A 13,654-nucleotide genomic window follows, 5' to 3' on the forward strand; every position below is an offset into this window, starting at 1 on the left:
TCGGCGCATGCGCAAACTCTACGGCCCGGTTGAGTGTGACAGCTCCCCTCCTGCCGCGCTCCTATTGGCCGGGCCTGTCCAGCCTCCGCATGTACTCAGCACGCAGGTCTCTTACTGGTCGGTAGAGCTTCCGGGACGACCCCCCTTTTTTTTTAGAGTCAACCCATTAGTTGGTGATGGGGAGAGGCGGGCCTTGGGAACAGTCTCATGGTTGGGGGGCGGGCGCGAAAGATGGCGGAACTGATGCTCCTCAGCGAGATTGCGGACCCAACACGTTTTTTCACGGACAACTTGCTGAGCCCGGAGGACTGGGGTCTGCGTAGTGAGGCCTCGGGGAGGGAGGAGGGCTGTGGCATGCTGTGCTCCTGAGGCACGCAGGGAGGAAGCGGAGGTCCATGGAAGAAGGCTGGGCAAATACTGAATCCATTACCCGAAGGAGGGCGGAGCAGAGGGCCGCGTTGTGCTTTCCGGGGATGCGGGAGTTGGGGAAGACCTCTACTCCCCGCGGAAACGTCGAGTTGTTCCGGGGTGGGGGAAGGAGGGGCTGAAGTTCTCCGGCTGTATCACGTTTCAAGTGGGCTGGCTGTAGGTCTGGCTGAGCCGAGCCAATGAGGGATGGGCCCAGGGCTGTGTGTGGATCTGTAGGCTGGGCCGACGGACGACCCCCTTGACGCTTTGCGTTGCAGACAGCACCTTGTACACTGGCCTGGATGATGTGGCCGAGGAGCAGACGCAGCTCTTCCGCTGCCCAGAGCAGGATGTCCCGGTATTGCTACCCCAGTCTTGTCTTAGACCTTTGGCGGGTGGTAGTTGCCCTGAAGCCAGGACTCAGCCCCAGACCAGAGATTATGGAGCTGTTAAATTCTTCACATTCTTGCTGTCTAATGCCCTCCTTTATTCAGTTTGGCAGCAGCTCCCTGGATGTGGGGATGGATGTCAGTCCCCCTGAGCCACCTTGGGACCCCCTGCCTATCTTCCCAGGTAAGATGTCCTTTCTGAGGGGCGCCTGGGTGGCTCAATTGGTTGAATGTCTACCTTTGGCTCAGGTCATGATCGTTAGGGTCCTGGGATCCAGCCTGCATCGGGCACCCTGCTCAGCGGGGAGTCCACTTCTTCCTCTGCCCCACCCCCATTCTCTCTCTCTCTCAAATAAACAATTGGAATCTATATCTATATCTGTATCTGTATCTATATCTATCTCCTTTGTGATTCCCTCATCCTTCCAAAACCCTCTTTCCACTGTTCCACAGGAACTACAGAACTCCCTGTATCCTTATATCTTCTCTTCATAAGTGCCTGTGCACTCGTCTCTCCTTCAGTCCTTTATGTGTTCTTTCCCCTTTGCCCCAGATGAGGGGATCCTGGACACTTTTTGGACATTAGACACTTTTTGGACTACTCGGGCTCTGCTTCCTGATGATTCCCTAACCCTTTTCTTCCAGATCTTCAGGTGAAGTCTGAGCCATCTTCCCCCTGCTCCTCTTCCTCCCTCAGTTCTGAATCATCCCATCTTTCCACAGAGCCCTCCAGCCAGGTGAGAGCCATCTCCTTCCTTCTACTGTTTGTGACAGGGACTGTGTTCCATTCCCTTCACACATAGATGCTGAGAAATTTTGTGTGCTATAGGTCATGGAGTAGTTGTGGTGCCTTTGAATTTCTTTAGTATCCTCCTTTTATGTGTGTCTCTGCTATGGTTGTCTAAAAAAAAACAAGGAGTCTTTTAATATACAGAGATAGGTGGCAGCCGTGGTAGGGCTGGGAAGAAGACAGCTGTTGACTGCTGAGAATTCTAGAATTGCTCTTGCCCAAGTTGTCCATCTAAGGCAATATTTAAAATCATGGGACTTCATCAACTCTCCCAGGAATAAAGTAGGAAGAGAAAATGAGGGGCCTGAGACAGCTTTGGGAGATACTTAGTACCATTCAAACCAGAATGTCAAATAATTAGTAAGCTCTAAAGCTTTTGTTCTTGCTCTTGCTCTCAACACCTTCCCTTGTTTTTTTTCTTTTCTGTGCCACCGTTCCCGTCCCCCCCCCCCCCATTCACCTCCCACTCTCACCTAGGCCTCTGGTGTAGTGGAGGTGCTGGTTGTGAAGACAGAGTCCTTGGCGCCCCCACTCTGCCTCCTAGGAGATGATCCAACATCCCCGTTTGAAACCGTCCAGATCAATGTGGGTCCCACCTCTGATGACCCCTCAGGTAATAAGAGTCTGCCACCACCCCCAGGCTTTACTAAGGCAGAGTATGTGTGTGTTTAGATGGGGGAAGGAATGCAGACAACAAGACAGGGAAGAAAAGGTAGGGAGGGGAAATGGCAGATGACCAGGAAAGAGGCCAGGAAGGGGAGGGAGAATTTTAGGAAACCACAGGAAAGGCAACCCTGAAGAGATGGGGATGTTTTTTCTTTCTTTTTCTCATCCCTAGTATCTTGTTGTATGGCTTAACTTCCTATTGCCTTGCATTTAAAAACAACAACAACAACGAAACTAATGGAGTTTAGGGCATATTTATTATTTTTCCCCCAATGTTTTATTAGAAAATTTTTCAAACATATAGAAGAACTGAAATACCATATACCCAACTCCTAGATTCTATAATTAATGTTCTTTGTGCTATTTTTGAGTGTTGCCAAGTTTATTTCCTCTTACATGTTTATACAGTAAGCCTTTACTGAGCACCTACTCCATACCATGTATACTAGACGGTGCCAGGGATGCAAAGATGAAAAGGTTGTGAGTGCCACTATGACCCGAGAATCCTGGAGTGTGATGGGAGGAGAAAGATGTGCACCATTTACTGAAGGTGTGGGAATTCCAGGATAGACATCACAGGATGCCACAAAAGCTCAGAAGAGGGGCAGCTCACCTGATGGGGGCTGGATCAGGGATGTGCTCCTGGAAGAAGGGTTTCCTGAGCCAAGTTTTGAAGGACTTAAAGAGATTAGCCAGAAGATGAATGGATGAATGTGGAGGTGGGCGTGTGTGTCTAGGGAACTTACATCTCTTCAGACTGGATGTGAGGAGGGAGTGGGAAATGGCAAGAAGTTGCAGAGGCTACAGGGCCTGGGGGCACCCTGCTAAGGGACTCTTAGCTTTTATTCTGTGGGCATGTGGGAACCTCTGAAGAGTCAATCTGGAGAGCAATGTGATTAGGATGACTCTGGTGGCAGAGTAGAGAGAGTGGATTGTGGAGAGGCAGGACCTGATGCAGTTATTTGAGGCTATTTGGATGTCAAAAGGAGGCAGAAAGAATGAGGTAGAATGGATGAATTGCAGTGACTTCCTGCATAGTATTTGTGGGGCAGAAATGCGGACTTAGCTGTTGTCAGCACAGGGTCTCGTGATGGTTTCTGGAGCCCAGGAAGGAGAAGGCAGGGTCCTGGATAAAGAGATGGGAAGGGAGCCAGCAGATCAGCAGCCCATGGTTCTTCCTCCTTAGGGATTGCATGCCTAGGGCCAGCTTTATTTTCTGGTACAAGGAGAAATCCTTAATCTTAATCCTCTTCTCCTTCAGCGTTTATCTGATATCCAAAATTTTGTCTCATCCTGACCCCCCACAGATGTCCAGACCAAGGTAGAACCTGTCTCTCCATCTTCCTCCATCAACTCTGAGGCTTCCCTGCTCTCAGCAGAGTCCCCCAACCAGGTGAGCATCAGCTTTTCTTTCTCCTTCCACACACTTCAGTGAGTTCCTTCCGACTCTCAGAAGTATGAAAGCATTCTCTTTTTCAGCTCCTTCTCCTTGACACTCTTCCTGACTCACATATCTTCTGGAATGCCCAACACAGGCTTTTATAGGAGAGGAGGTACTGGAAGTGAAGACAGAGTCACCGTCCCCTCAAGGCTGTCTCCTGCAGGATGTCCTGGGCCCCCCATTTGGAGGTGTCCAGATCAGCATGGGCCCACCCTCTGATGGCTCCTTAGGTAATGGGGCCTCCTGACACCTTGGGATCCCTGGCAAGAAGCTTCACGTCCTGACATTCCTTCCTTCCTTCCCCTTCCTTCAGGCAAAGCCCTGCCCACCCGGAAGCCACCCCTGCAGCCCAAACCTGTGGTGATAACCACCGTCCCGATGCCACCCAGAGCTGTGCCTCCCAGCACCACCATCCTTTTGCAGCCCCTTGTCCAGCCGCCGCCAGGTACTAAAGAAGTCAAGGAGGTGCTGGGCTGAATTTCTTGGGGAGCTTGCAGCCACTGAGGCTCCCAATCCATGAGTGCTCAGGTGCAGGTGTGAGCACAAGAACTCCACTTTGCTCTACAGCTCTCACCTCTTGTTCACTTGCCCCAGTCTCCCCAGTTGTCCTCATCCAAGGTGCTCTTCGGGTCCAGCCTGAGGGGCCGACACCCCCTGCTCCAAGGCCTGAGAGGAAGAGCATTGTTCCAGCTCCTATGCCTGGGAACTCCTGCCCACCAGAAGTGGATGTAAGTACTGGGGAGGAGACGGGTAAGGCTAGCTAATGGGAAGGGAGGAGGGAAGTCTATTGGGGGCGAGAAAATTGTGGAATGAGGAGGGAACAGAAAGAGTGAGGAAGCAAACTCATAAAATGATCCTGAAGGTCAAGTGGATCCCAGTTCATACATGAGTGTCAGCATCAACTCTATGTAGTTTTAGGATCCTTAGTTTTGCTGTCACTGTAGATGGAGAAATGGGAATGGTGTCCGTAAAATCTAAGGCAGGGGAGTCATACTGTGTTATGATTGTGGCAGTAGTTGGTAGAGGGAGGCTGTTTCCTAGGGAAAAACCAGGTAAAGTGTTCTTTAATTATATTAAAGTTAAGCTGTGGGCCTTTAAAAAGGAGAACTAGGAGAAAGGAGGATCCTCCCCATCCAAGGAAAGGAACTGAATTTCCACCAGGAACCAGGATGGAGGAAGTTCTTCCTATAGTCTGACTTCTCTCAGCTCTTGAGGACCAGGAGCATGGAGTGGTTGAGAAAAAGGCTCTTTCTGGAAATGTTTTAGCAGAGAGGAACAACCCCTCTCTGGCTGTGTAGGTAGAGGACCGGAAGGCAGGAGAGTGGCCAGCGTCAACAGTGGGGTCGGGATGCATAGTTCCCCTCTCCTGCCCATCTGGCCCTCTCGGTACCCTAGGCAAAGCTGCTGAAGCGGCAGCAGCGAATGATCAAGAACCGGGAGTCCGCCTGCCAGTCCAGGAGGAAGAAGAAAGAGTATCTGCAGGGGTTGGAGGCTCGGTTGCAGGCCGTGCTGGCTGACAACCAGCAGCTCCGCCGGGAGAACGCTGCCCTCCGGCGGCGGCTGGAGGCCCTGTTGGCTGAGGTGAGCTGCTCTGTTCCGGGAGGCTAGTGGGAATACCCGCTCCTCTGGGAAGACTTACCCTCTCTCTCGGCCCTTTCTCTGCACCTTAGAACAGCGAGCTCAAGTTGGGGTCTGGAAACAGAAAGGTGGTCTGCATCATGGTCTTCCTTCTCTTCATTGCCTTCAACTTTGGACCTGTCAGGTGAGACCTTCCTTGCCCCCAAGAAGCTTCAGGGTGGAGCCCACCCTCCCCGCTGCCTTCCTGGTACAGTGCCTTTCATCGCACTTATGCACAGACGACACTGGTGTCCTCAGCACCAACGGTGCGTCCGGCCAGTCCCTTCTCTCTCCCATCATTTCTCTCAAATCGTGTGTCCTCACCTGGAGCCAATGGTGCTGATAAGATTCACAAAAATAGTCCCTTTGAAGTGCTTACCAAGTTCCTCGGGCTTCCTGGCTTTCTGAGGTACTGATGGTTCACCTTCCCATCTCACACATGAGGGGATTCACTCTTATAGAATAGACTGGAGCCCAAACGGACTGTCTGCAGAGCCCAGGATCTTAAGCAGCCCCTCCATCCAGCCGGAACTCCTCAGACCCTGTCTGTCCTTCCTTATCCCCAGCATCAGTGAGCCTCCTACGGCTCCTATCTCTCCTCGGATGAGCAGAGAGGAGCCTCAGCCCCGGAGACACTTGCTGGAGTTCTCAATGCAAGAGCCAGTTCAGGGAGTTGAACCCCTCCAGGGTTCTTCCCTGGGCCCTGAGGAGACCCAGCCTAGCGCTCCAGGCCGGCCAAGTTTCAGGTGAGGAGAGGGCCCTGTCTTTGGGCAGTGCTGAGGGTATCTTTTCCCCAAAAGTCACTTTCTTTTTGAGGGGAGCCAGAGTTCTCTTACCATCATGGCCGATTCTGCTGGTGGAAGGGTACAGCCTCCAGTCATCGCCCCCTTCCTCCCTCACTCCAGAAACCTGACAGCCTTCCCCGGGGGTGCCAAGGAACTGCTGCTGAGAGACCTGGACCAGCTCTTCCTCTCCTCTGATTGCCGGCATTTCAACCGAACCGAGTCCCTGAGGTGTGGGGGATTCCTGGCAGGGGCCCCTCTGCGGGCGGCCTGACCGGTTTGAGTGCTGAAGCACCAGCCCTCTCTGCCCTCCCTTCCCTCTGCTGTGTGCAGGCAGGGACAGTGGGAGCCTTGTCCCTCCTCTGCTTCCCTAGGCTTGCTGATGAGCTGAGCGGCTGGGTCCAGCGCCACCAGAGAGGCCGGCGGAAGATTCCCCAGAGAGCCCAAGAGAGACAGGTAGGAAGGGCTAGGGCTGGCTCAAGGAAGGCCCACTGGAAGACTAAATGTCCTAGGGATTTTTGTGGAGGCTTAAGGGATCATCTGGGTAAGTTGAGGGGTGGGTGCAAGGTGGCATCAGCTTCCAGGGGCCGTCTCTCTTTCCCTTTTGCCTTCACCCTCTTCACATTCTTAGATACTTCTCCTTCCAGAAGTCTCAGCTGCGGAAGTCACCTCCAGTTAAGGCAGTCCCCACCCAACCTCCTGGGCCCCCAGAGAGGTGAGTTGATGGGGGTGCTTGTCTGTCACTAAGGGAGGTTTCACTCGAGAGATCTAAACTCCCAGAATCTGTCCTGTGTCCATCATCATTGCCACCAGTGGCGTTATGCCTTCCTCATCCCCTGGGGTCTCCTATCTTTTTCTCTCCTCTTCTCCCGCCTTCCCCAGCGGGACCTGGGCATTAGGCTGGGCTCCTCCCAAATGCTTGTTCCCCACCTGGCTAGGGATTCTGCGGGCCAGCTGCAGCTGTATCGCCACCCAGACCGTTCACAGCCAGAGTTCCTGGACGCCATTGACCGACGAGAAGACACATTTTATGTTGTGTCCTTCCGAAGGGTGAGTGACTCCTTGCCCCCTCCCTGTCTCCCTGGGTTCTCTAGCAGTCTGTCTTCAGGCGGAGGCTCTAGAGTAGGCCTGGGGAGCCTGTCCATGTCTCTTCCTCCAGCCTCCCAGCCTGACCCCTTTGTTTTCCAGGACCACTTGCTGCTCCCTGCCATCAGCCACAACAAGACCTCTCGGCCCAAGATGTCCCTGGTGATGCCTGCCATGGCTCCCAATGGTAATTCTCTCCGTGCTGGGTCTGGAGAGGGGCTCTGAAACTGAAGAAGGGAAGGTTCTCATAGACCCAACAATGAGGAGTTTAGGGGGAAATGGAGGGAGTGGGCTGTTCCAAAAAGAGAATAGACTCCTGGATGAGAAGAAGCAGGAAATGGATGGAGAGAAAAACAGAGCTCGGGAGACATGGGAGGAAGACAAGGGTGCAGGCTGTCCCCTGGAGGGCCCGCGAGTAGGTGTGGGCAGAGGGGATAGGCTGGGAACTGCCAGATTCTCACCTCCTGTTTTCACTTGATGTCCTCTCCCCTGTGACCTCCGTCATATGTGTTCTCTGTCACTCCTCAATGTCATTTTCTTTTCCTGCCCCTCTCCTCTCCCTGTGCCAACTCTATCCCTACCTCTCATTGACCTCCTGCTGCGGATCTGCCTCCTCACCATTGCCCCTCCCTCCCTGTCCCCCTCTACTTTTCTCCTCTGTTTGCCCTCCCTCCTTCTCACAGAGACCCTGTCAGGCCGGGGGGCCCCAGGGGACTATGAGGAGATGATGCAGATCGAGTGTGAGGTCATGGACACGAGGGTGATTCACATCAAGACCTCCACGGTGCCCCCCTCGCTCCGAAAACAGCCAGCTTCCACCCCAGGCAATTCCACAGGTGGCCCCTTGCCAGCTTCTGCAGCCGGCCAGGCCCATCAGGCCTCCCACCAGCCTCTCTACCTCAGTCACCCCTGACCCTCTGCAACTCACACTGACTTAGAGCTGGGGGGTGGTGGGAGGTGGGGGCAACCAAGTGGGGTTTTCCAAGTTCTCTGATCCCTGGGCTTGGGGCAATTGGTAAAGGAAAGACAGGGTGTGGGGTTAAGCACTTATTTGGAGACGAGTGGGTTCACCTCTCTTCTTACCCCCTTTTAGGAATATAGGGCTCCTCTCATTTCTCTGAACCCCTAAGTCCTGCTTCTCTGTTTGAGGGTATTGAGTAAGATGAAGTTTGGGGTGGGTGGCCGCCTACACACTCTTTATTCTTTTGTTTCTCTATTTTGGGGAGGGTGGTAGAGGTGGGAATTAAGTCCCCAGGAGGGACGAGGGACATTTTACTATTTGGAGCTAGTCACTGGGAGTAAAGGAGGGGTGGTGGTGGGAGATCAGGTTTATGTATATGTACTATCTTCTTTTTTATTATTAAATAAACAACTTGGAGGGAGTTGAAGGATTGGTGGCTGCCTTATTGGCTCATGACAGAGAATTTGGGGAAACTGGCTTCCCTAGGGCCAGTGTATCAGAGAACCAAGCACTGAAGACATAGCTGGCTCTGGGGTGGGGGCGGGGATGGGATCCCAGACCTCATGTCATCCCCTTGTCCCCGCCCCTACAACTCTGGGGTATGTCTGTGTCTAATGGGGGGATGAGGGTGGGATGTCTCATGGCGTGACAGCCCCGAGGATACAGATCCCTGGAATGTGTCTGAGTAAACAGGAAGGACAGAGGGCCCTACGCCCTTTGGGGTGAGCAGCCTCCCTGGGTCCCCTGCATTCTAGCAGGTTCTCTCTCCTTCCCCTTGATTTCCAGGACAAGCTGCTTGAACAAACAGCAGAGCTGCGGCCAGAGGGCTATAAGCCAGAAAGGAGGGGCCACAGTGGAGAAGGGGGTGATGTTTGGAGGGAAGCGGGCATGTTGAAGAGCATCTTCTCGGCCCTAAATTGGAGGACACTGAGACTTGAGAGTCCTGTTGAAAGAATAGGATGAGAACGGATCCAGCAGGAAAGGCTGTGTTTCTGATTAGGAGGAAGGGGGACAGGACAGAGGGTGAGGGGCCAAACCTTACTCCACTTTGGGGGGATCCCGTCAGCGGCTCCTGTCCAGCAGTGCCTCAGGCCTGGCTCTGCAGGAGTGTCCTGGGTCAGCTAGAGGGTGTGGGTTGGGCCTGGGCTCAGTGCCCAGATGACTGGACAGGGGCCGCCCGGGCCACAAGCCCAGGCCTGAAGGAGGAGGGGAGAACCTCACGTGTCCAGCCAAGCTCCCCCACTCCCCATTACTGTGTTTGGGGTGAAAACAGACTGAGTAACTATGGCAACCTGGAACTAGGGCTCCCAGGAACTAGGCCTCTCCTCCCTCTGGAGCACGGCTCTGGCTTCTGGGCCTTCCTGTCTCCATGTCCCTTGAGCCTCATGGAAGCAGTGAGCGCAAGGCCAAGGACTGGGGAGGCAAATCACCTGAGCTGGATTCCCTGCTTTACCTTTCATTAGTAGATGTCCTTGATGTGTAACTCAAACACCCTGGGTCTGAGATTCCTCACCAGTAGCATCAAATACTCCTGCATTCTTCTCGGGGTGGGTATGGGGGTGAAAGAGGTCCACAGTGCCTGGTTCATGAAAGGCACACCTGTCCCTTGTCCCTTCCACCTGTCTACATTGCCCTTTTCTCCTCTTCTCCACTCTTACCCAGCTGGCTGCATCACTGCCCCACCTTGCTTTCACTCCTCCTGTCTCGATGGCAGTGCAGGGAAGTGCCTGAGGGCCGTCTCTGGCTGGGGGCCCTGCGGTGGGGCGTGCTGTATGCCCCCCCACCCCAGTGACAAGGGACCACTGGCACTGATGTGAACTGGCAGTCGACTGTTGGCTGAGTTAGTGGAATGGGGGAAGGCGTGGGAGGGGCATGGGGCCAGGGGGTGCGAGGTGGGAGGGTGAAGGCAGGTCAGCGTCTGGCGGCTGCATTCAGCCCATGCAGATCCCAGGCCACAGCCCTATCCAAGGCCACCAGCCCCCATCAGTTTGTGGCCATGGTCACTCCTGCACCTCCTGTTGTCCCCTCCTGTCCTGGGCCCACTCTGTCTTTCTGTTGAGCTGCTTTCCTGCCTCAGGATCTGGTCTTTTGTTCCTCTTACCACTCCTAACCCATAGACCTATCACCTCTCCCACTTGGCTCTAGATTCCTCTCCCACTTCTCTTTGCCCTCCTTCTGGCCAGGAGTCCTCACCTTGTCTTTTAGACTCCTGTTTGTTCCTCCCTCCTTTTGTGTTTTGCCCTTCCTCCCCACTGCTTCACTCTCTTTTCCATTTATTTTTTCTTGTTCTTCTCATCTCCTGCTGTTGACCCTGTGCTCAACTCCTCCCACTTAATGCCACCCCCTCCCCAGTTCCCTTTGCACTCCTTTGTCCACATTCCTGGTCCAGGACTTCCTCTCTTCTCCCCCGCTTCGGCCCTCTCCCTCTCCCTCCTTCTTCCCCACTCCAATCGCCTGTCCTCTTCCCAGCTGTGGGGGCCAGGACTGAAGAGCCTAATGTTTGCCTCATCGTTCTGCTATGGCTTCTGGATACAGCACATCTGGATTCCGGAGCCCAGATGTGTGGTTGCCACAGCGACCTCCGTCCCTCTGGTAAATATAGGCGCCCACCCGCCCCAGAGCAGAGAACAAAACAATTGTGTGACTTTCTTTTGTCACGAGATAGCAATGTCCTCCCTCCTCCCTTCTCCCCACACCCGTCTCCAGGCAAAGGAAGTCTGAAGGGTCCAAACCCTTCCTTATGTGGCTCTGTTGCCCCCTTTCCAGTTCTAGCCTCTTGGTCCTCTCCCATCTCTCATCTCAGGCTGTCTTTTCTCTCCGAGTCCCCCCGCCCCACCATCTCCTTGGTAGTGGAATGTTGAGTCCCCCAGCTTAGACTTGGTGATTTCTTCTTACTTAATCTGCATAATAACTGGATACAGAAAAATGTTTTAAAGAGCCAGATCTTCTACCCTTCCTTCTCAAACAAGTTCTCCGAGGATCCCCTTCATTCGTTTCTGCCCTAAGTCTTCAATCTTTCCAAGGCTGTTCCTGGGGGAGGAGAGAGTATAGGCTTTGGAATCAGAAAGCCTGGGTTGAGGCCCACCTTCTCACCACCACTAGCAAAGTCCCTTGGACAGGTCACCTGATATCTGTGATCCCCCATTTTCTCAGCCACAAAGTGGGATTAATCACATGCCTGCTCTCTGTTGGAAAGTGTTTTGTCAACGGAAGCCCAGTACAACTGTTTTCTCTCTTCCCCCGCTCTGGGACTGCTCCCTTGGATCACAGCCCCGGCCTCTCCTTGTTCCTTCTCTTTTCCTTCAGGTCCTTGCCCTTAATTGCCCTCATTCTTCTTTCTGTTCCTTCCCTTCTCCTTGTCTTTCCCTTTCCTTCCCATCTATACCTTTTATCCTGGATCCTCCTGAGGTGAGGAAAGGAACAAGGAGGTTCATTCAAGGATGGAAGCCCAGAGCTGAAGACAGCTGGACTGAGGATTCTGAGACCAGCCAGAGCACGTGGACAGCTGTCAGCAACCCCGACCTATCTACCCATCACCTGAAACACCTCAGTGAAGGCCACCGGCTCTGCCCACTAGGCCTCCTGCCTCCACACCTGGGGCTCCTTCCAGACTCCCTTTCTGCATCCTTCTCACCCAGTCCTCTCACAGTTCGATAGTGATAAGCATTTATTAGACACCTGTGCTAGGTCTGGTGATTTCCTGACAAGATGCAAACATATGTAAGATGGGAGCTTCTCCAAGAGCCTAAATCAAGGGGCTGAATCAAATTTTAGACAATGATGACCTCGGAACCTCAAATTATGTCTGTTAAGCTTCCAGTGGCTTTCTCAAGTGCCTTGTAACCTTGTAAATGTTTGCAATCCCACTCTCTTCTCTGAGAGTCTGTTATCCCTTCTGTCCCTTGCTGTGGACTTCCAAAACACCCCATGGCCATCCTTAGAGCTCTCACATCTCCAGGGTCCCCTGGCCACTCTGTGGGCCAAGTGTATTTATGGCGGCCATACTTAGTAAATAATAAAACCAAGATTAAGGCATAGGGCAAACAACAGATATGACTGTGGGACAGAATTACTGAAATCTAGGGATTTAAGATGAAATACATCCTATGTGCAGTCTGCTCTCCCTAAGAGATGCTGTTTCAGACCCTCCGTCACCCTTTCATGTGCTTTCCCCTCCCCACCCCCACTCCCACCCCCGCCCCCCAGGATCAGAGGGAAGTTGTTACCTACTCCAGGCCCTGGGGGCTTTGGGCCAAGGCAGAGGAAGGAAGCTGAGCCCAGTTCCATCCAAGATGCTGACTTCATCCTCCCCAACAAAGCCAGGAAAAAAACAGCCACACGCACACCCAGACACACGGGGACACCCACGCGAGAGTCTATGCAAGCCTTTGCCCTCAGCCTCAGGTTGCTAACTGGGCGCATGGCTGCCACACGCTGTGCCAGTGTGCCCTGACCCCGGAACAACATGGCCCTGCAAGCAGGGGGATCCAGTCTGGGGCACAGACACCTGTATCCACTCCCGTGGCAGACTCAGACTCAGTTTCCTTTATATCCCTTTCCCCATCACGTATGACGGGGCCAAGCCCTTTCCCGATGGTAAGGTTTGTAGCAGGGTAGCAAGGACTCTCCTCATGATACCTAGGGTGGGGATGCCTCAACCTGGGTATTTCCCTTCTGTGGCAAAAGTCTCTTCAGCCCCTGGTCAGGGTAGTGAGCAACCGGGGGAAATGGGGCCATAGAAACAGCCAGCGTCCTTACATGTTGGTGTGCCTGCTGCCCTGTCCTCTGGTGTCAGTCTTCTTGTCTCTGCCTGAGGTCAAAGTGCTTTCTTCCTCCAGCCCCTAAATCTCCTTCCCCCTGCTGCTCCCCTGCAGGTCCCAGACATTAACCCTGTTCCTCTGACTTCACCCTGCCATTCATATCCCCACCCCCATATCTGCCTCTCACCTCTAGCGCTCTCCATCCCTAAGCCTCTCTCCTAAACCTCCTTCCTAACTTTCCGGCTTCCCTTCCCTGTCTCCCCTGAACCCCAACTTCCTTCCCAAGTCTTGTATATCCTGGTGTTCAGCAAAGCCCTCGTCTAGCCAGTACCCAAGCCTCATCTGCCATTTCTCTGGAATTTGCTGAGGTGCGACAATGAAAAGGGGGCAGTGATCCCAAGCTGAGAACCAGCAGTGGACTGAGCAGAACAGATGCCAAAAGGCAGTGCCTCTCAATGGGGACAGGGCAAGTAGAAATAGAAGAGAGAAGACTCAGGTGGGAACAATGGGACCAGGCAGGGATAGGTGGGGACAAGGAGTTCCAGAGAAGGCCAACTGCTGGGGAGGGATTTGGGCTTGGGAAGGAGGTTTCTTTCCCACCCCATCCCCCACTCTCTGCTCCGCATTGCTAGGAGAGTATGGCAGGAAGAGAAAGAGCGGGTGCTGGGCAACAGGCAGGTGGGGCAAGATCCAAGCTGGAGCAAAGTAGTGGGAGAGGAAGTGCCAGGGAAGGAGGAGGGAGAGGGGTTGGCCA

The 13,654-nt window shown here is 53.6% G+C and overlaps 1 protein-coding gene across 1 annotated transcript; it reads left to right on the forward strand.

Moving 5' to 3' along the window:
* The first annotated feature begins 123 nt into the window (after positions 1-123).
* Positions 124-8,567, forward strand: ATF6B (activating transcription factor 6 beta). Its single transcript, XM_082732678.1, has 18 exons — positions 124-313; positions 687-766; positions 903-981; positions 1,443-1,534; positions 2,065-2,200; positions 3,561-3,646; positions 3,789-3,924; positions 4,008-4,139; positions 4,289-4,422; positions 5,090-5,275; positions 5,365-5,456; positions 5,878-6,057; positions 6,217-6,324; positions 6,468-6,549; positions 6,741-6,808; positions 7,032-7,143; positions 7,282-7,366; positions 7,863-8,567. The coding sequence occupies exons 1-18, from the start codon at positions 208-210 to the stop codon at positions 8,090-8,092; spliced, it is 2,124 nt and encodes a 707-aa protein (XP_082588804.1). The 5' UTR covers positions 124-207; the 3' UTR covers positions 8,093-8,567.
* Positions 8,568-13,654: the final 5,087 nt, after the last annotated feature.

This window comes from Mustela nivalis (genome assembly GCF_964662115.1).
Source record: "Mustela nivalis genome assembly, chromosome: 5".
NCBI classification, from domain to species: domain Eukaryota; kingdom Metazoa; phylum Chordata; class Mammalia; order Carnivora; family Mustelidae; genus Mustela; species Mustela nivalis.

What these genes read in the sequence shown, in the direction of transcription:
- ATF6B (XM_082732678.1), top strand. Translation starts at nt 208, where the DNA reads ATGGTTGGGGGGCGGGCGCGAAAGATGGCGGAACTGATGCTCCTCAGC. An exon ending in CACCTCTGATGACCCCTCAG is followed by an intron (nt 2,201 to 3,560) that starts GTAATAAGAGTC and finishes GACCCCCCACAG; the next exon opens with ATGTCCAGACCAAGGTAGAA. An exon ending in TGGAGGCCCTGTTGGCTGAG is followed by an intron (nt 5,276 to 5,364) that starts GTGAGCTGCTCT and finishes TCTGCACCTTAG; the next exon opens with AACAGCGAGCTCAAGTTGGG.